Source organism: Euwallacea similis, chromosome 11, assembly GCF_039881205.1.
Source record: "Euwallacea similis isolate ESF13 chromosome 11, ESF131.1, whole genome shotgun sequence".
In the NCBI taxonomy this organism is placed as follows: Eukaryota; Metazoa; Arthropoda; class Insecta; order Coleoptera; family Curculionidae; genus Euwallacea; species Euwallacea similis.
In genome coordinates this window covers 5,162,751-5,186,855 of record NC_089619.1, presented here as the reverse complement: position 1 = coordinate 5,186,855, position 24,105 = coordinate 5,162,751, and the positions used below count along the sequence as shown (strand labels likewise).

Sequence of the window (24,105 nt, the reverse complement as noted above, 5' to 3'; positions counted from 1 at the left end):
GATGCCTAAATTTTTTTTCAAAGTGACCTCTATTTGCTCAGATATTGCAAAGATGAGTACAATTAACAAACAACGTGAAATTTACAACATTGATAATTTGGATAATCCTTTTGACATTTTAACCCACTGCCTATAAAGCTTATTATACGTAAATGCTCCTGCCATTAGATATTCTCTAAGCGTCGGAGGCGAATCTTTAATCTTTTCGACAAAAGACGTCACATCGGCTTTGATCAAATAAAACATATGCGACTTTTTTGATTTTCCGCTTGTTTAATTTGTGACCATTATCAAAAGCAGGCTTGCATGCTGTTGACTTATGAAATTCTCGATTCTTAATATCATTTTCGTGCTCTTTAATTCTCTTTATTGAAGGTCTTGAACCTCCTTCATCAACCTAGTTGCATGTGAGGTGTAGCTCCCAAACAAAACAAAATAGTAAAATTCGCCATTGAATCCAGAAGATGACTTCCATTGCTTGGACTCGTCTCAAGCTAGCTAACAATGAAAATCAATAAACTCATGCAACAAATTCCTCATTTATCAATTTGAGGAAGAAAATTTGCACGTAAATTCACAATCTCAAACTTCTAAAAATCGATTCAGATTTGACAAGTTCTTGACAAAATGGGTAATTATGACCACTGCTGTAAGCCATTCTGGTACGCAACGTCCTTATCACTCATGCCATAATTAGCCATCGTGATAAATAATGATGTCTAAGAATGGCGGAGACGAAAGCTTAATAATAGTCATTAACTTGAATTAAATGAGAGAGCCCCCCGATTTCAACTTCTCTTACGTTTAAGGGAAAAACAAACTCCTGGAAAACCTTCTGGTGAAAATTTCTTTTAATATTACAACTTACAGTCTACATGAGGCACATATCACAATACATTAACTGGTTCTACCCTTAAACGCGCAGGTTCTTCAAAAACTCCCTTCCACCTTCATAGCCGCAAGTCTCCACCTCGTCAATCAGCCCTTCATTCTCTTTCAAAACGGCGATCCATTCATTATAGCTATAATCCTTATGAATCCCTCCATACCTATTACATAACAAAAATCATATTTCTGGTTGAACTAAATCTCTGTTTAAACCTTTTAGGCAGGTATTTAGGGGAGACGTGCTTGTGAAGACTCTCCAAATCTGGATGAATGACAATTTTGGCCTTAACGTAATCCGAGAGAAGAGGTTTTAACATGCTGAAAGCATAATCGAAGATTTTCGAAACGTTGATGATGTGGACGGCCTCAACGCGGTGGGGCAGAGAGCTCTAGATGAATTAAATTTGTAAATTAATTTGAGCAAACGATGAGAAGCTTACATAAGCCACAGCGAGCATATGCTTAACGATAGTGGGAGAGAGATACCAAGCATGGTTGGCACCCAAATTGCCCACATCCATAACGCAAACACCGCCCAGAATTTGGTGCTTTGGTTCTAAAATCGCCGCCTGGATTAAAAGGATCACAGCTTGGAATAGCTCTTCGGTGGTGAATTGTGAGGTATTCCAGTTCCCTTAAAGATGTAAGTGAAGTTACTATCTTGTATTATTCGCTACTGATCGAATTTCCTATGTATTTAGAATGTCAATGTACAATAGACGCGGTTATTCCTCTCTCTAATTCAATTCTTGGAAAAGTGTCCTGAGAGATCGCACCAGCTCATTGATATTTTACTTCACCATATCAATCAGCTGATGTATGCAACTAATATCGTACACAAGTCCACTCGCCATTTAATTGAAAATATACTTAAACGTTCTACCAATTCTAAAGAAAAGCATCCTCCTTCCATCTTCATCGAAATAAGGCGGCACGCTGAATATCTCAGACTCCCCTATTTCCAGAATTTTCTTGAAGTCCACATTTCTGAAGTAATTTGGGTTTTCCTCCCTGAATGCGTGGTAATTGACTATCTATTATAATGATTGTTTATGCAATGAAACCATCGTGGCATGACAAAGCATTTTCACTAATTAGATTTTCAATGTTTCTTACCAGCCTGTGAGCCATTCGAACGATGAAATGCCTGGCTCTCAAGAACCTCAACAGGAACAGATCATCAGTCCTGTCAGGTTCACATTCCCCTCTTTCTGAAATTAACTCCATTGAAAATATGAATTTAAAAAGATAAGTATATTACCAAAAATCATGTTCCTGAGCTCCTCAATAAGCTCCAATTTGGTATTTCTGTTTTCCCCTATGTTCCTTTCGGCCCACTTCATCAAAGGGTCGTGAGGGTCCGGCTCTGAAATGTCGAACGAAGGCTGCAAAGCTTCATCATCAATGGCTTCTCGTTGGATTTCGAGGAGGATTTCTCTATTGTTTGAACTGTCTTCCATGACTCTAATAACCAATTTTATTGAGCTGAAATAAATTAATGTAAAAAATAGCCTTTTATAGGTGTTATTAGTAGCTCACGACTATCATCGAGACAAAGCACCTAATAAAAGAAATTTATTCTATGCCCTTTTTTGGTAAGTACCCATTATCCATTAAACGAAGGTCATTTCTATTAGTACCTAATGATTAGTACGAAATTAGACTTATTCTAATTGGGGTAATTTCAAATATGTATCATCGTTTTGCACGCAACAATAATGCATGGGCAACGTTACAAGCGATAAAGGCGTATAATAACGTGGAAATGCTGAGTTTAATGAAAATGGTTGTGGATATAATGGAGAAGAATGAAACCAAATTTTAAAGAACACCTGATCTTTATAATTTACATCCACCATTTTGTACAGACATTTAAATTGATTGCGAATAAGTCTACCTCAAAATTGATAGCCCCATTTTAATCAACATTTAACCTACCAGTACAATTTGTTTTCTTTAACTTAAACTCAAAAATTTTTATACGAGCACATGCAAATCGAGGCTCGAGACTGTTTTCTTACTGCAATAATCCGTATCTTGATGTTTCTAGATTAGATAGTTAACAATAGTCCATACAAGTACTCCTACATTCTACCTGCTCGTAGAATACCAATCAATTGGCATTTTTTCGCAGTTTCAATATAGGACTGTGGTAGGAACGTTATTGTGCGCATATAAATTTCCTGCAGACCCTGTATAATACTTGTGGCTAGTTAGGTAATTCCATACTATAAGCCGCAAGGCCTTTGAATAGCAAGTCCCATTACATAACCATAAGGAAGCAACAAAAGTTCAGCGATGGCATAGAAAGTGAACAATTTCCTCTTACTTCTTATGGCATAGGCCAGTTTAGGGGGATTTTTAAAAATGTCCATTCAGTCTGGGTTATCTGAAGTTCGGACGATTTGATTTTGAAACTCCGATCGGTTTCTCATGTTCGAATTATTCGGAGACCATTTGTGAAACCGTCCAGCTTTTGCATAATTCGAGATCAATTGCAAGATTTTTAATTCCGAAAAAACCTTTCCCCGACACTCGCAAAGTCCATAAACTTCCCGCAGCACTGATGATTCATTATTAATTGTAATTACCAGTTAACGATATCCAATATTCCAAACGTCGCATTTTAGTCACCTTGCCTCGACATTATCCCTAACCTTTTTAATGGATAAAAATGTCCTTTGGAAACCGGTCTTTCGATGCAGACAAACCCATCAACAATAAACAAAGTTCTGGTCAACGACCCCAAAATATCCGGTGATGGATTCTTGTGGATGAAGAAATATCAGTCATATGTTTATCTGGTTTAGCTGCAGACGTTAATAGGTCTTGTCTAGAGACCTTGAGAACTTTGAATGCAGTACTTCGCAGCTTTTGTGCGTAAGAATCGCGCGTTGGTTAATAGGAGGAAAATGATAAAATAATCTCATTACTCACTGTTTTTCCCTTCACAAAACAAACTAATCATTAATTACACGCACCAAAAACTGACACTAAGTCGGGCTATATGGAATATTAATGCGTCTTATGGTTAATCACATGTGATAATGTAGTGAAAATTTTATTCTATTGATAAGGCAAAAGAAGAGGTCAAGTATGTCTACAGGGAGGTCTACCTTCAACTGACGGCACTAGAACCAACTGCACTATAGTTTCAAATGAGAATTATTGATGGATCAATTAAGCACTAATCACTGCAAGTACCCACTACGATTAGACGAATACTGATCGCCGGCAAAGGTTAAACCGAATTGAAATTAGCAGTACTGCAGTGTTTCTTTATCGGGACTCGTGATGTAGCAGCTTACATTCATAATTTGGAATTGAACAATACCCTGTAGCACCATTAAATACTGATAAAATTTCGGTTGAAGAATAACCATACTTGAAACTGACTTCAGCTAGATCACTATGATTTTTTAAATTCGTAAACGTTAATTTTTCTCGTCTGAAATGAGCCGATAAGTCTTCTCTCTTATCTCCATCTTTTCCGGTGTATCGAGCTTCGACACCCACACGAAGAGAGTTTAACGAAGCCGGAAAGTTTGTTTTAAACAATCTTGTGCGTGTGAAAACCGATCCAGGTCTTAAAAGAGGGGAGAAAAGACCCAAGGGGTTTCGTATTTTGCTCGTTTTGAAACCATTTTCTAGGTCATTGGTAATAACTGAAAAAAAATTTCGTAGAACCTGCAATAACCGCATTTGCATCACCTGTAAAATGCAACTTCGATTACTTTTAATTAAACCGTTTATTACTTACCATTAGCTAATTAAGAATTTGGCTTAATGCGATTGCCTACCCGCACACTGCTTACTCTTCAAACAAACAAGCCAAATACATGTAATTCCACTCTTTTATTATAACAATGACATAGCTAAAACTTCATTTCCTAGTCTTTCTCCCTATCGAATTAAGTCGAAATATACCGGGTGATTCTAGAAGGTGGTTCGCCCTTATAACTTTTTTGTTTTTTGTTTTAGAAAATCGAAAATTGGAGGGAAGCTCTATGAAAATAGAGCCGATTGATTGACATTAATGACGTTTATGTAGCACTTCCAGTTTTATCGGAAATGACCACAAGTTTCGATTTTTAAACGTAATGCCCTATAAATTTTTTCTTTTTTACAATCTAGACGTCATTTTTAGTCCAAAAATATATTATTAAAAAAAAATTATGGTTTTTTCATGTCGAGCTACGCCACTGAGGTACACGTATTAAACACAATTTTTTTTTAGAATTATACAGAAAAAAACTAATTTGTTATTTTATTGAGTACTTATTCTTTTATAAGCAATTTAAATACCAAAAAACAGTTTTTCTATTTATCCTCTCTTTTTCAAATGGCAGCCTGGCGGTTCATTGCGACTGTTTTTCGGTACTTAAATTCTTCTCCCCAACAAATCTTTACAGACCCCCAGATCTGTAGAAAGTATTTCAATATTTGAGCACTCCAATTGAATCCGTCAATCTAAAATAGAAAATCGTGGCTCGAGTTTTTCCACCTCCACACCTCAAAACCAATCAACTATAAATACCAACCTCAACCTTAATAAAAAAAGTTTATTTTTGAGGTGAAAGCTTTAGATCGATATGTGTTTGTTTATTGATATTAAATTGATGATCTAATTGAAAGAAAAATTGAGAATGTTGCAAATTAATGTAAAAAAGCTTTGCTACATTGACGAGCTATTGACACCGTTGAATAAATATTTATTTTCCTGACATGATGGTGATTACACAATTAATTATTTAAATTGTTTACAACAGCTGGCGCCATCTCTCAGTAAAGGCATTAATTATTACACCGGTTTGGTCTTGATTAGCGTTGATTAACTTTATTATACCTGGAAAAGGTATATTCGCCAGTGCATCAAGAATAATGGACTTTTGAATTTCATGTATCAGTTAGTAATTTAGTATGTTGCTGATTTTTATTTAATATAACTGTAAATTTGTCTTAAAAATTAGATAGCTTAAAGCTAATAAATTATTAACTCTCAAAGACAAATAAACGAATATTTTCAAAAAGAGAATTTTTCATTTTTCTTCTTAAGTACTACTTAACTTCTTAAACTCATCTGTGTTGTTTAAGCTTCAATGTCCAGAATTTTCCTATATATTATTCAACAAGTTTCCGTGATATTTAACAAAAAAAATTCCAAATTTCTCAAAATTTAGACTCTCGGCTCCATTATGACCAGCTCCAAAATCGCCATTGCTACCTGAAGTACAAACCGTAACTATAATATGTACTTTCCGGATCCCATTTACCTCCATAATATCGACCAATTATCTTCACTAATTCACTCACACATTCTGCAGAGAATAATCCTCCATTCATCCTCGTCCCTGTAGGGAGAGACTGTCCTGGTATCATCGCAAGAAACGCGCAGTAATTGCATGAAGTTCACCCCATCAAGAAACTCTGGATCGTCCTCTTTGAAATTGTATTAGTTCACAAACTGAAACACAGGAGGTTTAAGAATAGGCTTATTCTGAAGAATAAGAGTTGACCAACTCATATAGATAGCTTCAATGCTAAATTTACATTCTCTGAGGAACCGAAACAAGAATGAATCGTCAGTCTTATGAGGAGTACACTTTCTTTAACTGATTTAAATTGCATTAATTGATCTTGGATGCACAGGAAAAACTCAGTAGCTATATATTCAATCCTGGATATTTTCCAAGAGCCTGCAACATGTCTCTGGTTCCTCCCTAACGTTTTTCCTGGCCTATTTTTACAACTCCTATAACGGCTCCCCAAAATCAAACTCATAGTAAACTTCACTATCCATAAACACGAGAGGAACTAAATTATTAACGAATAAAACTGATCATCAATCATGTTATCCTGATTGAATAGTACGTTAAATTCGAGATGCGAATGCGGTGCTAATTGGCCGGTGACGCTTTCTTTTATGTTTTTTAAAATCGACGCATTATTGCATAACCAAAATTAGCATATTGTGGTTTTATGCTGATTGTAAATATGCGCTGAATGAATGCAGTAAAACGATAAGGAAAGAAACAAGCCATAAATATGTAATTCTTCACGTTTATTTAACATAAAAATAAAAAGTAATAAAGCTGAGCAAGCAACACCAAAACAAGAACTAAAACGACACTTCCTAATTGCCTTTCCTATCCGATAAACTCGGATTCTCCTTTAAATCTTTTCTGTGCTCCTCCAACAAATCCTTGTCGCCTATATCATACCCTAAATCCTTCAGTTCTCCTAATATCTGAGCATTTCTGTTAAACCCATCAACCCAAGGTACAAAATCGTAGTCCGGGTGTTTGCCCCCATACCTCAAAACCAATCATCTATTAACAACTACGTTAATTTCAGTAAAAAAGGCATACTTTTGAGGCAAATGCTTCGGATCGATGTGTTTGTGTAAGCTCGTCAAGTCTTCTCCATGGAAAAAAATGCGGTTTTTCATGGGACCCGTGATAAATGGTTGGAAAACCCGATATACGATGTCGAAGATCCAGGGTTGGAATACTATGTGGAGTGCATGAATTTTCATTGGAAAGGAAGTCTGGAAATGTTTTTGTGAGTAGAAGCAAAATTGAGAATATTGAGAGTTAATATAGAACCTGTCAAGACGCCTAATTTGATATTTTCTTAAGGATTAAAAGATTTCAAGGCCTTCACGCTCATTTTAAATAATGATATGTCCTGACTGAATGGTGATTTCCTAAATTTCCATTAATATACTGCAAGATTTTGGGTTTTTATACCAATCTTAGCGCCACATTTTATAAATGTTACTAATTGACTAGCTTAGATCAACAATTTAATGGAAGCCGAAAAATTCATGTTCTCCCGTGTGTCAAGAATAATAGATTTCTGGTTTTCAAATTTTAAATGATAGCTCTATATTCTATTGTTTTCTACTTAATTTAACTGATAATTTTTCTTCATACTTACATACAAGGAGTTTACAGCTAAAATAAGCGTACATGAAAAATCGTACCAACGAATACTTTCAAGAGGGGGAATTTCTTTCACTATGATGTACGTTTTCTAGACAAATTTCTAATTTTTGCTTCAAATAATGACGCATTATACTATTAAATGTTACTTAATTATGCTACCATTTTTTTTTCATAATTAGATGATTTTAAGCTAAAATATTAATAAAGTTTAAATGCATGAAACGAATGTTTTCAAAATAATAGCTAATGAGCCACATGTGAATTCTCATATTTCTGTTATTTAAACTTTAAACAATGCTTCGGAATCTAGAATATCCCTATATATTGATTTACATTCTATAAGTTAACGGGATATCAAATTAAAAACATTCTTCCTACTCGGAATTTTTGATATTACCACCAAAATTTGCACTATTTTATGGGCCAAACTAGGAGTCATACAGTACGCCTGTTGCATGGTCAAATTAGACAAATCAAATAGCCCAATTCCCCCCAAAATCTGGGCTCTTGGTTCCATTATGGCCAGCTCCAAAATCGCCATTGTTGCCTGGAACAGCTCCGTAATTGTATATTCTTCTGGGTTCCATTTTCCTTTAGAATTTTAATTAACCATATTAAAAATTATCCTCAGGAAATAAACACACCCATTCTATAGAGGAGAATCCTCCTCCCATTCGCCTCCCTGTAGGGAGGGACCGTTATAATGTCATCGTAAGAGATGCGCAGCAGTCGGGTGAGGTTCACCCCTTCAAAGAACTCTGGATTGTCTTCCTTGAAGTTATAGTAATTCACAAACTGAAACTCTGTAATTTTAGGATTAAGCTTATTTTGGAAGATGGGAGTTTACCAACTTATAGGCGGCTTCAACGTTAAATTTGCGCCCTCTGAGGAACCGCAGAAGGAAGGCATCATCGATCCTATGAGGGGTACACTCCCCTCTGGCTGGTAAAAAATGCATTAATCAATCTTGGATATACAGGGCAAAAACACCAACCATATATCAAATCCCGAAAATCTTCCAGTATCATACAACGTGTATTTGGATCTTCCCTAATATTCTCCTTAGCCCATTTTTGCAACTCCTGAGGAGGTGTCCCTAAATCCAGCTCGTAGAAAACTTCACTGTCCATAGGTATAGGAGGAACTAAGTTATTAATGAGTATGAAGATGATTCATAAAAAACATTTGTTATTAATGACTAGAATATTTTTTCCAAAAGGCGAAAGTCAATTATCCTACGAAGTTCATTTAAGTATCTAGAAACCGATGCTATTATTAGAATAGCAATTAGCATATTGCACTTTTGTGCCGATTCTTTTTTTCTGAATCTTGTACAAACAATGTGAATTTGTGCCATTTAAATGCAGAAAACGATTTGTAATGTAAACAAAAATTGCTTTCGCCATACCACTCCTGTAGAATCTAAACGCGAGCACTAGAAGTGTTACCACAGAACTTAATATTTTTCCTAATTCTCTATCATATGCTTTAGCTCATTATTTATGAAGATTCTTTTGCATTCTCTCTTATTTGCACTCACTTGTATATCCATATCTTTGACAATTACCCATGTTTCACACACAATACCAACTTTCCTTAATTTCAGGGAAGGAAACAGCAATATAACCACCTGAGAAATAACACACTTAACGAGTCGAACTAATGATAAAAATATTTGAAACGGCCATTTAAAACTTCTAAGTGAAATTTTGAAGGTGGGAATGGTGTAATACACGCTCGGGTAGCTTTTGAACAATGCGGCTATTGCGTCAAAACCGAGTGCACACTTAGTTATAAGGCAAGAAAATTAAGAGCTTTTTGTTTGATAATTCAGTGCCATAAAGCTATTCTAATGATACTACGGTAAAAAATCTAAATTCTTGCCAAAATAGCACAACTGCGATGGTGTTTCACGAACAGTTAGATTTATCTTTGGATTGTGAGTTGTTGGTTTATGGTCTTGTCATTATATACCATCAGAACGATCTTTGCCTTTATTTAATGGCAAAATGTATTTTTTTCAAATAAACCTTCAGATTTTATGCAAATAACAACAATTTTCTTTTTTTTACATAGCAAAAAAAGACTTAATTAGCATAGCAATTATTAATAAATATAAAGGCCTTAACTTTTTTCCAAAAAGAGGATTCCTCAAGGCCAACAAGCCTACATGAGAAATGGCCAAGAACTCACTTTTTAAGTTCTAAACGGGACGGAGAATGTTGGCCGTTGCGGAAAATCACTAGAGAAGAGATTGCAAAACCGAGACTACGTAACCACAGTCGATGTGAGAGCGAACTGCGACGGGTGAAGACAACTAACACACTCACTTGCAATTACATCAATGGCATCTGCTTGTGTATGTTTATACCATTTCTACCAGCGCTTACCTTAGATTCCCCTTGAAAATGTAATTTGTTATTATATTACATACATTTTTCTAAAAAAATAGATTTTGGTGAATTATAACTACTTGGTGTATTTATTGTTCAAACATGCTTCTAAATAAATTAACTATTAGCATACAATGCGACTACATTTCACTTTAAAGCCAGACGTCATGTCTTGCTAGTACCTCAAATTTATTAATTGTAAGATCCAGAGAACATTAAAGAAAATGGAATTGGACATTGATAATCGACTCTCGTACGTTTAAAAATATGTAAATAAACATTACTTTTATGGTAGTGCTCTTAGGTAAATTGTACGGAATGATCAGGGGTGTTACCATTTAATTCTTCTTCTATATTTCTTTTGTTCAAAATTTGTTGAAATTTTCAAAACAATAACTGAAATGTCTTGTGGACTACTTCAGTAAGTCGTTTAGACTCTAAGGACCCAACTGCTAGTCATTCATCTACGTCCTTAAGCATTACTTTTATTGACCTAATTTAGAGCTCGAAAAGGTGCTTTTCCCCCTTTGTTCGCCGAAATTTTGCTTGTAACGAAGTTATCAACCTACAAAATTAAATGAAGAACTTTCAAAATTTTCCAGAGGGGTCATAAAATTTTCTAGTGAAATCAGGTATTTCAGAACTTCTCTCAACCAATCTATTTTCTTAGATATCATCATAAAACATTTAGAAAATGATAAATCGTTACCAATAACACCAACAAACTGTGCATATTTTATCCCATACACATAGTCTCTACAAAAAAATTATCAGAACTAGTCAAAAACGAAAAGATACTAGAATTATCTCGTTTTTACATCGAAAACTATGGTATGGAACTCTCTATTAAATTTGACTTTTACTTTAAATCATTGTGGCAAGATAAAAAAAATTGAAGAGTGCAGTATGTCATAATATAGACTAGGTGAATACACAATCATCATCAATCAAATCCAGAGATTATTACTGCTGCTGAAAGCTTTTTGTTAAGTAAGAACATTACTTGACAAACCATGAATAAGCATTCTATTTAAATTACAAATTTTTTTATCGCTAAACACACTTCATATTCGTTATTGTTTCTGCGGGCGAATTGCATTTTCTGATAAGCCTTTAACCCACTTATAGCTTATTTCAACTAAACAACAATTCTTCAAGTGTTCCTTAGTAGGTGTAAATTTTATTCGATATTTTGATACCGTCTATTATTGGCAACAATAAATAAAATGTCGAATTGTGCAGCCAACCTTGTATTCAGAGCCCCTTCAGAGATATGTAAGTACTTATTTCAAAGGTTAAAATATACTACAGGCAACCTCACAGTAGACTTTTTAAATACTACTGGTACTTACTTGGGTACAGAGAAATGATAAGATTGCTCTTTAGTCGAATAAAACATAGGATCCCATAATAAAATGCTTCAGTTTAAAGACCAAAGTAGTGTCGTATCAGCTTTTTGAAACATGAGTGATAGCACCGCGAAAATAGTTTATCTGCCACCAACAGCGGCTTGTAAGTGGGAATTTGTTTAATATTACTCAGTATGGTAAAAGGAAAATTCAATTGAAGAACAATTAGTAAGCTAATTTCTCAACAAACGTGTGAAATTCTCTGAATTATACTTTCAGCATTCTGTCAAGAATATTGTTCATTTAAAATATTAGAAAAATTGAATATTTATATTCAATTTATATGCCTGCACTTCCATATTGCTTTTAAACAGAATATTAATTTACTACGCCTGAAATACATATTTTAATTTTCTATTGTTGGTAAAACTCCAAAGTCCCTGTATATAAAAGCACAAACGACATTCTCAGGATTTTATCCACGTGCCTAAATGCAGCGCGTGTGGAGATTGAATCGAAGTTAGCTTTTGTGTAAATGTTTGACACTAAAATGTATTTAATTAGCCATGATAGGGATCTGCTCCCAGTTAAAAGGGAGGCTTGGAACCAATATTAAGTGGAAGTGTGCATTATATTTTTTGTATGGCCTTGGTTTGTGTCAGAGTGGTACCCGCCACTGAGAAATGTAAGTATCAATAAATCAGAAAATAAATTAAAAATCATTCGTTTTTTTTAATTATGTCAGCAGAAGTGAATAGATGTAAATATGTATATAAGTTATGTTCAGTGTAGGTTTATTTTTCGGTAATTTTTAAAATTGAAATTAATGGTTCGGTAACGAAATTTTAATGACAAAAAAACACAAGGTGTCTGGTCGCAAAGAATACCGAATCAGTTCTGACCCTTTTGGAGAGCCGATTTGTTATCGGGAAAAATAATATAAAGCATACAATCGATACGCCGAATATCTCACTCAGCGTCTAGCAAGATGTGAACATTGGCATCACATATATACATACATACATCCATACATATGTATGTTATATAATATGACAGAGAGCTATTATTGATGATACATGACCTCTGATGTTTATTATTGAACTTTAATATTTTAATATAAAAACGCTGTTAATTGTTAGCTATTATTAAAGGTACATAATTTACCAGTTTGTATCTGTTGAACTTGCTCAAAGGGTTTCAGAAATTTTAGTGCCACTGTAGCGTACATCTGAGTAAATATTTAGGTTAAAAGTGAAAAAAACTGATTTTCCATTATAATGAATTCATTTGTAGATTTTCTATGAATTTAACTTTGAAAAAGTTGCTACTACTATGCTGGAAAATCGCTTTATAAGTCGAAAACTAATAATGTCGGGTAAAATTAAAGTTTTGCTGCGCGTTTCGCCAGTTGGCGCTCCGCTTTTCTAATGTCTCAAGTGATTTCCGATAGATGGCATCAGCTAATAAAAGTTTCCAAGGAACGATGATTTAGTTTCATTCACCAGATATCAAGAAATATCTTAACAACAAATCGAGAGTAAAACAAAGAGCGGCTGTTAAAAGCTATTAACTAATTAAAATGACTCATATCATAGCCAACCAAACAATGGTCGCAATTATCAGAAATCCACACATAAACGCAGTTTTTGCCCGACCGTTTCAATCTGCCACATGCAGAAATTATTACTTTCTGAAACTTGCAGTGATTGCTGGACCCTCAAACCTTGACAATTCAAATTAGTTCTCATCAATAATCACGATTTAAAAACGTGCATCAGGTGCGCAAGAGCTGGTCATCAATGGTTCTGTCCACTTCATATACATATAGGTACACCTTCATCTCTTATCAGAACTATACAGGTGGTTGCGCCATCCACACGAATCACTTTAAGTTAATATCGAAAGTGGATACTTACGTGTAGTACCACCACGGTCGATCGATTCTTTGTGTCTCACCGGAAGTGTTAACGTATTCAAGATGCCGTCCAAGGAATTAAGTAAGTCAGTGTGTTTGCTGTTTAAATATTTTTGAAAGAATTCTCTGAAAAAATGATCAAACAAAAATAACGCAAAGCAAATTTGATCTCGTCGGGTATAGGAAAATTTATTGACATACTACTCGCATTCAAATGCGGTTTTTCTAAATTCAATGTTATTTCTTGTTGCAAATATTATGTATTCGTCGTCGCTCGTGGACTTTAGATCTTGATCTGTGCTGCTAAGGATGAGGCAACTTAACCAGGATAATGGCGTCATCCCGCAGGCGAATTGTTGTTTTTATAACTTATTATCTTTAAATTATCCTGTATTTATCTCATAGATCATTCAAATGTGGTCTCTTTGACCCAAATCTATGCAACTTGTAAAGGAAATTTTACTCGTATGAAACTAGTTAAGTACCATACTGGGTACCACCGAACCAAAACCCATATTTATTAGTCCGCGATCAACTTATTATTAATAAATGTTGAAATAAAGCCATGCAAAGCAATGTCCTAACTATGAGTTAATTGACAATATATCTTTGGTAATAATTAGCAATTTCAATACTTCTGTTTGATATAGCAAAGAAGGTCTTAATATCCGGATAAAGACTCGATAATGATGTGTTAAAATTCGCCAAAGACCTTTGTTTTAAGGTTATTACCTTCACCTTAATTTTGAAGAATATGTAGTGTGGGTTTCGAAACTTCTTGATCATGAACAAAATTATCGATTAATCGAGGTATGCACTGCACATAATTGTTAGCCTAATTTTTGCATCAATTTGGGAAAAAGAAAGTACCATTTTCTTCCTGTAGATTTGCCTAAAACTGATAGCCGAATATTGCTTACGTCAATTGCAATGACCTTCATCATGGAATCTGGTCGTACATATTAATTACGTACAAATTAATACTCAAGCTTTCTTTTGTTTGCCACAAATTTGTGGGAATTTATCGTACTTCTAATTCGCCCATGTTAATATATACTGTTATTCAAAACTACTTTAAAAATTAATTTATTGCCCTTCCAATTGATTTAGTAATTAAAATGTAAATCGTGGTTTTTATTTCAATAATTGTTTAATTATGTGTGAATTTATTATCGAAAACGCATTTCAAAGGTTCAAAAATCGCTCATAAGGTTTCAAATCTTCTGTACTATTAATTTGGTATAGGGCGCATTCCGGTAGATGGCGTCAGCATGATTTTAACTCAGTTATTACCCCAGGGGTGACCTCATCTAAATGTTCAGAATTTTCAGACAGAAATATGTCCAGATATCAAAAAAAATTTTGGAGGTGTTTCAATAAAACTCAATTAAATCCAGTTTTCCTCTTGTGCTTCAGGATTATACTTTATAATAGTAATCGATTATTGCCTCAAAATTATTTTGAAACTGATTTTTTGTACTAATGCAGTAAAGTCACCAAAGAATTTTGTTACAGAGCAAGAACTTCGCTATTGTGATGCATACATTTTTAGTTGTACGTCCAATAAATGGTCTAACTCCAAGACTGTATTGTTATTTTAAATAATATGCTTGATTGTAATAAATTAACCTTCGAAATAAAGCAAATACACCTTGAATTTTACGTTACATTCGTCCATGTTTTTCACTGCCTAAGCATAGTTCACATCCTTTCAACATAGTCCTCGATCCTATACAAACAGCTTAGTTCAGATTAGCAGCAGTTTTCAAATCAGCTCTTCACTTTTAAACTAACACGGGAGTTTTTTCAGTTAAAGCCACGATGTTGTCTGATATGCAAGAGATGCCTACAATAGAGCTGGGCAACCACATTCTAATGATAGAACTGGATGAATTAAAACCTGAAGTCCAGGAAATTGCCAGGAAAGAGCTGCGAGAGACTCCTGATATTGTGGAAAAATCAACAAAAGAACTAACGGACCTATTGAAGGAGGAGACTGACTTGTACATTCCTTTAGAAAATGAATTGTGGCTTCGCAGATTTTTGAGACCCACAAAGTTTTATCCGGAAAGCGCCAGGGATTTAGTGAGTCTCTTACTGATTGTGCATATAACTTACACTCAAAAGCTCGTTTTGTAGATTAAGAGATATTATGCCTTTAAAACAAAACAACATAAGATGTACGACGGACTTTTGCCCAGTAAGGAGAGAAACATCTTCATGCAAAACATCCTCACAGTTCAGCCCAATAGGGACCAACTAGGACGCAGAATGTTGATTATAGAATTAGGAAGTAAGTGCCTCTCTTAACATCACAAAACCTTTCTAAAACCTCCTTTCATGGTTCAGAAAAATGGAAAACAGATCAAGTAACTCTGGACGAGGTGTTTAAAGGGTGTGTTTTATTCCTTGAAGCCGCCATGCTGGAGCCTGAGAGTCAGGTCTGCGGGGCTGTGGTAATTTTTGATATGGATGGTCTCTCTTTAAGTCAAACTACAAAATTCACCCCTGCATTCGCTGCTAGAATCGTAGAATGGCTTCAAGTGAGTGTTTTAATTTGAATTAATCTGCACAGAATTAACATTGCTCTTTTCCAGGATAGCGTACCTCTACGAATCAAAAACATCCACATCGTAAACCAACCCTACATCTTCAAAATAGTCTTCGCCCTTTTTAAACCTTTCCTAAGGGAGAAATTGCGCAGCCGAATTATTTTCCATGGATCTGATCGCAAGTCCCTGCATAAATACCTGGATCCTCAATGCTTGGCAGAATGTTATGGTGGTACTCTCGATTTGCCCAGAATTGATGGGTCCCAATGGTTAGAATTGTTGGAGAAATGTGATGATGAGTTTAGAGGTAGTAATAAGTATTTCATTTGAATTATGGTGTTCTAATGTAGAATTTGTTTCAGCTATCAATCAGTATGGTTACAAGAAGCAGGTACCCAAGTAGATAGATTGATCGATTTTCTTTTTTATGATTGTTTATACGTTATACATAGGGGAATAGAATAATTTTGTGATAAAATGTCGGTTAAATTTGTACATTAAAAAGCAGTTTTTCTATTTAATATTGCGATTTATTTGTCCAAAAACATAATAAAAACTACGTTAACCTGGCTGACCACAAATATTAAACACAGTGTTTTTTTCATTGTGCGACGCCATCAAATCATGTTCCTTGCTTTCCGTGAAGTACCCATAAGTCTGATGTACTGTAATTAGAAGAAAAAATATATGGTTAATAATTGCTACTTGCTTGAGTATGGACGGAGGCATAAATCAAATGCATTTGATAGCACGAAAAATCGTTTTAAAAAAAGTTTCAAGAAAAAGCACACTTTTTGAAAATTGTAACAGTCAAAATAGACTTCCTACTCCAATGAATTGCAGCATTAAAATTTTTCTAAATGCTTTAGTTTGGGACTTGATTGAGTAACAAATAAAGGCGTAGCGCAACGCATTTCACGACACAAATTACAAATAATTAATGAAAAATTTTAAAAATACCTTTAAACTCATGATCATAGTAAAAGAGCATATCTGAAAATATTGAGCCTGGATACTCTGGAAATTTGGCATTTCCCCCAAAATGCAGAGGAAGACTTTCAGGTCCAATCTTATCGCAAAGCGACTTGAAGTCTTTACCATGGAAAAAGAGCTAGAAAGTAAATATATTACATCTTCTAATTCTACAAAGTAAGTTCGTAGTTTACCATTTTCTTTAAATATTCCCCCAAGAAGGGCTTGAAGAGGGCGAACAACATGTTAAACAAATAGGGCTGATTGACAATATGCAGCCCTCGCAGTCTTATAGGGGCGCATTCCTTCAAATAAAACAACGTAATTCAGATTTATTATTTAAGTATAAAAATCCTCACCTGCACCCATTCAACTATAAGTTTTGCCACAGAAGGTGAAAATTGGCACACGTGACTCATAGCCAGACCTTCCATATTTAAAATAACATTTACACCCCCCACCTGAGTTTTAGGCTCCATCATGGCGATTTCTATGGCCACCATTATGGATTTGAACATGTGTTCAATGGTCACTTGTTTGGGCTTCCATTTTGCTGAAATACATCACATTTTCACGTTGAGAAATATTTCAAATTTTGAGTTCATACATCCAGCATTGATGATCATAATTCGGCCCCCAAACTTGCTTCTTGTAGGCAGGAACATGAAGACTTCGCTGTCGAACACGTGACGCACCCCCGCGGGGGTGACAGTCTGGCCTCCGTACTTTGGGTTCTTTAACTTAAATTTGTAAAACTTCCTCATGATTTTGAAGGAATGTTCTGCATTGCATCTAAAGGGCCTTAAGAATTTAGTTAAAAATGTGTCGTCGTCGATGGGAAGGCTCAAGCCCTTTTCATCTGAAATGGGTTATTGTGATTTCTCAGAATTTATTTTGCGAAATCGCCTCTAAATAACACAAAAATCACTCAAAACCGCTCGACCCGAAAAGACCCGAAAAGGAACTTCGGGGGAGTTAGCACCTCATTCCAGCAGATGGCACTACTGTCCTTACGGTGTTTTGGTTAATGAAATATGTCAACTCATTCATGACAGGTGGACCCAGCTAAAAGCTTCGTTTCACATTCATGCAAGCTAATCCCTTCTACCAAATGTCAAGAACATTTTAAGCGATTAATAAATATTTCTTTATTAAATTAAATTATTGAATAGTTTACGCTAAAAGGTTAGGGCATTAACTTACTTCTGATTAATTCTTTAAGTTTTTCAAGACCTTCTCGCAGCCTTTCCGGGGTTTCAAGCAGCTCAGTTCTGGCCTTGTCCTCAAATTCGCCGGAGATGTCCTCTAGTTCCAGCCTCAACTGGTAAGTGCCTAAAGTGACGAAAGGGCTACCCTTCTCGTCAGTTTCCACGCAAATCGGCATTATCATTAACTCTGAGGAAGGCCAAAATCATGATGTAGATTAGATTTTAAAAGAAATCGAAAGTACGTTGTTATGCAAGCTTATTTATAGTCGTACCTTTCTCGTGGCTTCAGCCAAACACAAATTTCACCGCAAACAATGCAACTAAAGCCCGGTAGTGCCGACAGACGGTTCAAAACGGGGTACTTTCCTCTCTACACACACAGCGATACTGTATCTAATTTCGATCGTGGTACGACAACGGGTCGATGTTAATTCGCGATTATTGTTTAAACGATTAATGAATAATCCAATTTTAATTAGTGTTATATTGCATGTAAAAGTATATTTTTACCTGCTTTTGGGTCGTTAATGGCCACATTAGTTATAAATACTATTATTTAGTTTAAGTGCACACCAACGTGCGTCGATGCAAAACAACATATATGTACCACATTTTAGCACGTGTTGTTTATATAGAACTGTATAATATTGCGTTGTTCGAGCTCATTAATTCCAGTATAGCACAAGGGAAATATTTCTCTGGTTATTGAGAACTTCCAAGTGAAAGCAACCATTTCTCTATTAATATATTACACAACGAAACCAGTCTAACGAGTTGCAGATCGTGACTGAGACATTTATGTAGTCGAGATGTGCAACAAGTTCCATTTTCTGACGATCAATGAACGCAAAGGGAACTATACCAGGGTTAATGCATTAGTAAAATAATAGCTCCTCACTTACCTTCAATAATTCAACACTCCAAACGTTATTAAAGACGATTCGGATTGAGCCTAATCAAAATATTGAATTTTAATGGCGCCTTATCTGACCCCTAAAAAAGACAATAACTCCGTCTGTATGAGACGTGATTTTAAAACAAACAAGTACCATCACTAGTGACAATCAATACAACAATGATCACTACTACTGAAGATTATAATGAGGCGTGATGCAGAAATTAGGTCGTGGGTCGTGTGTTAACCTTTGTTGCAAGCAATAATGGGTTTTTTTCCTTTGCCATATTGTTAAGAAAGCCCTTTTCAGTCTTGTTGAAATGGTTTCATTAAAGCACTAATTTTACTGAAGATGGTTATACGAAAGTGCGTTAAAGAATTGTTTCTTTTGACTGGTAGGTACATTCCACTCATTATACATCGGAAGCGAAATACTCCTATTAAAAACACATTCTTATGACCTTATCAGTTACTGGAAAACTAAGAAAGTTGGATATCGAGATTTTTGTGGTAAATTAATCTTAATGGGTAACATATTAAAAAAAATTCATAATATGCTAAGTGTTTTAAGTGAAAAAGTCGAGAAAGTGAATTTTCTAAAATTTTTATTGTATACAGGGTGTAACATAAGTAGAAGGTTTCCTTTTAACACGACATAGATCTCAAAAAACTAAGCAATATTTTTATATAACATTTTTTCGAAATCAAAAAAAAAACTAAATATACACATAGAGTTTTAATAAATTTTTGTACAAAATCAAAATTCATTCCTGCATAAAATAGTAAATTTAATGTAAAGGAAATAAAATGTCCCACAAAAAATTATCAACTATTGTAATAAAGATTTAATGTTCACTGTTTTTATGCAATTTACTCATGCTACTTAAAAATCAGTCGTGAAGTTTAGCTCCAGGTGTTAATTTAACAAACTATCACTATTTAAACTATTCAATTGACAGTGATCTATAATTACTCGAATTACTAATTGATGGACATGTTACTGATATTAGAAGAAAGCCATCTCTTCTAACAACATGCACAGAGTCATGGATAAGGCGAGCGACAATTTGCGCAAATGAAACCAATGGAGACAATTTCGAACACCTTTTGTAGCCAGTCCCGGAATGAGCAGTAGCTAAAGATGTGGTACTTATTAAAACTTTCATAGGCACATATTTCGGTTGTTTTTGAGATTTCGAAAAAAATGTTATATAAAAATATTGCTTAATTTTTTGAGGTCTATATCGGGTTAAAAGGAAAATCCCTACTTATGCTACACCTTGTAAACTAAAGATAAAGCCAGTATCACCTTAATATTTTGTCCTGGTTTGTTAATAACTGAACAACTTCGAGAGCTGAATAATACTGTGAGCTTATAAATTTAATAGTTTTATGAACGATAGCCATAAGCATCTTGTCAAGATGCTGCAGTGGCATTTCTTCCTTCATCAAATTATTTAGAATTCATCGTTTCCATTAGTACGTGACTTTTATCGGAAACGAATTAAATTGTACAACCAGACGACATTTTGTAAAGCGGTTTGCGTAGAGCTATGGAGCGCATCGAATTGATAGATTTGAGATACTTTTCAAGACAATTCTCCCAGGATTACCGAAATATCGGTGTTCCAAGTTTGAAAAGTGACAAAAAAGGATATCTCTCCTCTTAGAAATTGAAGATATTCTATTATTGATAAATTTGATTATAATTTTCTTTCTGTTTGTTATTTAATATGATTTTTCGCAAGGACGGTAAATAAAACCCCCGATTTATTTTATTTTATTTATTTTAATAAGACACCCTCTTTTTCCAAGATAATTTGTTTATCACTTATTGGGCTCTGATTTTGAAATAGCATCGGAAAACGTATTATTACTCCCTCGTTGCTTCCAACGGCGATCTGAACTAAGTTAAAACTCGTATATCCACGCTTGCGCATTTATTATAATTAATTATAATTAATAACACATATGAGAAGAAGGGCCAGTATCATCTCGCTCTGTTAAAACTTAACAACTTCGAGAGCTGCATAATAATTGTGATCTAATAAGCAATAGCCACAAGCATCATGTGGCAGTTCTGCAGAGAAAAAAATTAGTACTTAAATGGTGCTGTTTCTCGAAAAATTTACAAGATATCGAAAAGCGGTTTGATGTACCTCGTGACACGATGAGCTCGTCGACAGATGATAAATTTGAGCTATTTTTTAAGGTAATTAGTCCACGTCTGCCCGAGTTATCTCGATTCAAATTTTGAAAAGTAGCAAAAAATAGGTGCCTCCCTCCCTTTGACATTTTTCGAAAAAATGTCAAAATTTTCGATGTGCTGTTTGTGGACTCATATGGGTCCTATATTGACCGTGGATACCTCAAGTGAGGTTGAACAACCTTGAAAAGGCACTTTTTTCCAACCGAAGTAACATGCGATGTTTCACGATTTAGTAAAGTGGGAAAAAGCTGCGAATTCAAGGTAATAGTTTCACTATGTAAAAATATCCTAACAGAGTAAAAAATATATTTCTTATTGCAAAGAAAATTTGATCGAAAAGGAAATTTAAAGTCTGTTGGGAAGAATACTAATTTTGAATTTCACACGGTATTGAATACGTCATGTTCATAATTAATATACATACGTATATGCTTTATGGAATCTCAAATGATTACAAAACTGATAAAAATTGGTACATAGAAAATGCTTAAGCTATTGAGTTTAAATGGAATATTTTTTCCGCCATATTGTGAGGAAGCTTTTTCTAATTCTTGATGGAATGATGAAGGAAGTTTTTTCTATAGTATATTTCAACATTAATTAAAAACTACTGTGCCTCATATTTATTTTTTTAAATTCTAACAGTCATTTAAACCTTATTTTCTAAAAACTTTTATAAAAATAATCTATAAGACAAGTTAAAAACAATAATAAATTAAGCTTTCTTTCCGAAACTGTTCATCATCGCAATGTGGTCCACGTGCTGCTCCAAAATTGGGTACCATTCCTTGCCGCTATAGTTTATTTCGGGTAAATCACCGCCATAGTCCTTAGGCAAATGAGAGGGCGGGATGAATTTGTGCAGAGAAGCCATTTTAGAGCCATGGAAATGAATCTTTAAACCAAAATTTTAGCCACAATCTTTCCAATAAAAACCAACATACTCTCTTAGCTAGTTTCTCCCTGATAAAGGGCTTGAAAATTTTCCAAACTAGATTAAAAATTAAGGGCTCTTTCACCATGTGGACCTCCTTGAGACGCAATGGCATAGCGTCCTGAATGAACCCTAGTAGCTTCATGCTGAAAGACGGTGTCAAGTGTTTGATCTAAAACAATCTGATTATTGCTGAGAGTATGGTTATATTTTGAGCACTAAAGACCTGTTTCATTCCCAACCCGTCATAATCCATAATAACCACCACTCCATTGACCTGTGTTGCCTCTTCCAATAGAGCAGCCTCATGAATGAGGTAGAACAGTCTGAGCATTTGATCGGTGGACACTTTGGAGGGGTCCCAAATTGCTGTAAAAAGTCATTTTTTGCATCGACAATAACAATAGTCTTAATAATTATCAAGTACCTCCGCAATGTACGACAAGGATCCTTCTGCCCTTATGATCTCGGTCTTTAAGGACATTTACCACATCGTTCTCAATGAAGGCCTGCTTTTCGTCTTGAGGCAAAAGATTATCAAAAATTGCTTTGTTCTTTTCTTTGAAGTCTGCAATTCGTTTCATCTACAAAAAAGGTTTTTATTCGCAACCTTGATGGATTTTTAGCTGGTCCACATATTTGAGCACCTATACTTAACGTTGGAAAATGCTTTTTTTTTAAGATAAAAGGATAAATCTTATAATAACAAGTGTTTAATCCTGTAAACACATTGAAGTGTTTGCTAAACTTTTCTATGCTTACCAATTCATATGCACTTCGGGCATAAAACTTGCAAGGTCTTAGATACATGATAAGCACTTTGTCGTCGTCAGTCTTGAAGTAAATCTTATCGTCCTTCCCTAAAAGCTCTCTAAGCTCCGCTAAAGCACTTTTCACCACTTCGGGGGTTTCCCTCAGCTCTTCGATCGCTTTCTGCTTCACATCGTCGCTGATGGGCCCCAAGTCCAAGTCGAATTCCGACACCATAGTTACGCTATATGTGCGAAAAAAAGGTTTCTCGTATATATGTATATCTAGTCTTGTCCTTGATGGTTTCTTATTTTCATGATGGTATTTGCATGTCAAACGTTGTTAAATATGATAGTAAATGAAATTAATAAGGATTATTACCTATGTATTGTCTAATTTTCTGGGGAATGGATATGGGAAATTCTATGAATCGGTCGTAAATTTGAGGATGTCACACTATTGGGACAAATAGTGCTTGTAGAACATATTTTAGCAAATCTCAAGTTTCATGTTGCAGCCACAAAAGCAATAAAATTTTGCTAGTATCAGGGATTAGTAGAACATATTTTTTCAAAAATTATCGCGATTTGCTCGCTTATAGGATAACGCATACCTCATATTGCAGGGTCAAAGATCAAAATATTTATTCAACGCTTCAGTCCCTTTTGAATTTACTCATAAATTATAATTACAAAAATTTCCACAGTTACGAGAAAAATACTGACCTGAATTGGTAAACAGGAAACACTACTCACAAATTTCTGGACAGACCACCGCTACCTTCAGGTTACAGAAGCTAAATGTTTCATTTAAGTATCAGGCTTGACCTTTTACTTCCTTTATCTTATCCAATATTTTGAAGCGATCTCAAAGTTCAAAAATCGAAATTCAATAAAAGAAGAGATAACATAGATGACACATTGTTGTAAATACATTGGTGGAAGCCCAAAGGTCAGCGATTCATCAACAGGGAACATCACAGCGATAAGGATGGTAGCTATATTAAAATTGAGGTACCGTCTTGCCTTATCAATTCATTTTTTTTTAATTGGAGTTTGAATGGTTTTGTTTCAATGCGATAGTGGTGTATATC

The 24,105-nt window shown here is 34.8% G+C and overlaps 5 protein-coding genes across 10 annotated transcripts; 1 reads left to right on the top strand and 4 right to left on the bottom strand.

Moving 5' to 3' along the window:
- Positions 1-835: 835 nt before the first annotated feature.
- On the bottom strand, positions 836-4,168 carry LOC136412262 (alpha-tocopherol transfer protein-like). Its single transcript, XM_066395280.1, has 7 exons — positions 4,005-4,168; positions 2,150-2,373; positions 2,005-2,099; positions 1,772-1,922; positions 1,329-1,522; positions 1,102-1,277; positions 836-1,049 (listed from the first exon to the last, which is right to left on the bottom strand). The coding sequence occupies exons 2-7, from the start codon at positions 2,346-2,348 to the stop codon at positions 914-916; spliced, it is 951 nt and encodes a 316-aa protein (XP_066251377.1). The 5' UTR covers positions 2,349-2,373; positions 4,005-4,168; the 3' UTR covers positions 836-913.
- Positions 4,169-6,993: 2,825 nt separating this feature from the next.
- On the bottom strand, positions 6,994-10,166 carry LOC136412010 (clavesin-2-like). Of its 2 annotated transcripts, none has more exons than XM_066394854.1 (7): positions 9,376-9,807; positions 8,830-8,979; positions 8,683-8,777; positions 8,480-8,630; positions 8,233-8,426; positions 7,257-7,435; positions 6,994-7,202 (listed from the first exon to the last, which is right to left on the bottom strand). In XM_066394854.1, exons 1-7 carry the CDS (start codon positions 9,404-9,406, stop codon positions 7,022-7,024), a joined length of 981 nt encoding a protein of 326 aa, XP_066250951.1. In that variant the 5' UTR covers positions 9,407-9,807; the 3' UTR covers positions 6,994-7,021. The 2 variants fall into 2 exon arrangements, with proteins under 2 accessions (XP_066250951.1, XP_066250952.1); XM_066394855.1 differs by lacking the exon at positions 9,376-9,807 and adding an exon at positions 10,029-10,166 and having other exon boundaries at positions 6,995-7,202.
- Positions 10,167-11,580: 1,414 nt separating this feature from the next.
- LOC136412011 (alpha-tocopherol transfer protein-like) lies at positions 11,581-16,565 on the top strand. 3 transcript variants are annotated; one of them, XM_066394856.1, is made up of 6 exons: positions 11,581-11,740; positions 15,303-15,577; positions 15,632-15,785; positions 15,842-16,035; positions 16,090-16,351; positions 16,407-16,565. In XM_066394856.1, exons 1-6 carry the CDS (start codon positions 11,692-11,694, stop codon positions 16,445-16,447), a joined length of 975 nt encoding a protein of 324 aa, XP_066250953.1. In that variant the 5' UTR covers positions 11,581-11,691; the 3' UTR covers positions 16,448-16,565. The 3 variants fall into 3 exon arrangements, with proteins under 3 accessions (XP_066250953.1, XP_066250955.1, XP_066250956.1); XM_066394858.1 differs by lacking the exon at positions 11,581-11,740 and adding an exon at positions 12,110-12,262; XM_066394859.1 differs by lacking the exon at positions 11,581-11,740 and adding an exon at positions 13,192-13,574.
- On the bottom strand, positions 16,564-19,227 carry LOC136412009 (alpha-tocopherol transfer protein-like). 3 transcript variants are annotated; one of them, XM_066394852.1, is made up of 8 exons: positions 18,735-19,000; positions 18,497-18,617; positions 18,220-18,411; positions 17,624-17,875; positions 17,376-17,569; positions 17,211-17,321; positions 17,005-17,155; positions 16,564-16,709 (listed from the first exon to the last, which is right to left on the bottom strand). In XM_066394852.1, exons 3-8 carry the CDS (start codon positions 18,404-18,406, stop codon positions 16,606-16,608), a joined length of 999 nt encoding a protein of 332 aa, XP_066250949.1. In that variant the 5' UTR covers positions 18,407-18,411; positions 18,497-18,617; positions 18,735-19,000; the 3' UTR covers positions 16,564-16,605. The 3 variants fall into 3 exon arrangements, with proteins under 3 accessions (XP_066250949.1, XP_066250950.1, XP_066250948.1); XM_066394853.1 differs by lacking the exons at positions 18,497-18,617; positions 18,735-19,000 and adding an exon at positions 19,127-19,227; XM_066394851.1 differs by having other exon boundaries at positions 18,497-19,000.
- Positions 19,228-21,928: 2,701 nt separating this feature from the next.
- LOC136412186 (alpha-tocopherol transfer protein-like) lies at positions 21,929-23,886 on the bottom strand. Its single transcript, XM_066395160.1, has 6 exons — positions 23,738-23,886; positions 23,025-23,256; positions 22,690-22,846; positions 22,489-22,631; positions 22,273-22,434; positions 21,929-22,223 (listed from the first exon to the last, which is right to left on the bottom strand). The coding sequence occupies exons 2-6, from the start codon at positions 23,247-23,249 to the stop codon at positions 22,044-22,046; spliced, it is 867 nt and encodes a 288-aa protein (XP_066251257.1). The 5' UTR covers positions 23,250-23,256; positions 23,738-23,886; the 3' UTR covers positions 21,929-22,043.
- Positions 23,887-24,105: the final 219 nt, after the last annotated feature.

Coding starts and splice junctions, on each gene's coding strand:
- LOC136412010 (XM_066394854.1), bottom strand. CDS start 9,406: ATGGGTAATTGTCAAAGATATGGATATACAA. Junction 8,427..8,479: donor GATTCTCCTCTATAGAATGG/GTGTGTTTATTT, acceptor AAAATTCTAAAG/GAAAATGGAACCCAGAAGAA. Junction 7,436..8,232: donor AAATAGTGCAAATTTTGGTG/GTAATATCAAAA, acceptor AAACATTTCCAG/ACTTCCTTTCCAATGAAAAT.
- LOC136412011 (XM_066394856.1), top strand. CDS start 11,692: ATGAGTGATAGCACCGCGAAAATAGTTTATCTGCCACCAACAGCGGCT. Junction 11,741..15,302: donor TCTGCCACCAACAGCGGCTT/GTAAGTGGGAAT, acceptor GAGTTTTTTCAG/TTAAAGCCACGATGTTGTCT. Junction 15,578..15,631: donor CGGAAAGCGCCAGGGATTTA/GTGAGTCTCTTA, acceptor CTCGTTTTGTAG/ATTAAGAGATATTATGCCTT.
- LOC136412186 (XM_066395160.1), bottom strand. CDS start 23,249: ATGGTGTCGGAATTCGACTTGGACTTGGGGCCCATCAGCGACGATGTG. Junction 22,632..22,689: donor CCTTGTCGTACATTGCGGAG/GTACTTGATAAT, acceptor GACTTTTTACAG/CAATTTGGGACCCCTCCAAA. Junction 22,435..22,488: donor ACGGGTTGGGAATGAAACAG/GTCTTTAGTGCT, acceptor AGATTGTTTTAG/ATCAAACACTTGACACCGTC.
- LOC136412262 (XM_066395280.1), bottom strand. CDS start 2,348: ATGGAAGACAGTTCAAACAATAGAGAAATCCTCCTCGAAATCCAACGA. Junction 1,923..2,004: donor TTCGAATGGCTCACAGGCTG/GTAAGAAACATT, acceptor TCATTATAATAG/ATAGTCAATTACCACGCATT. Junction 1,523..1,771: donor GATGCTTTTCTTTAGAATTG/GTAGAACGTTTA, acceptor TACATCTTTAAG/GGAACTGGAATACCTCACAA.
- LOC136412009 (XM_066394853.1), bottom strand. CDS start 18,406: ATGATAATGCCGATTTGCGTGGAAACTGACGAGAAGGGTAGCCCTTTC. Junction 17,876..18,219: donor ACTTAAAGAATTAATCAGAA/GTAAGTTAATGC, acceptor AACCCATTTCAG/ATGAAAAGGGCTTGAGCCTT. Junction 16,710..17,004: donor CTATGATCATGAGTTTAAAG/GTATTTTTAAAA, acceptor TTCTAATTACAG/TACATCAGACTTATGGGTAC.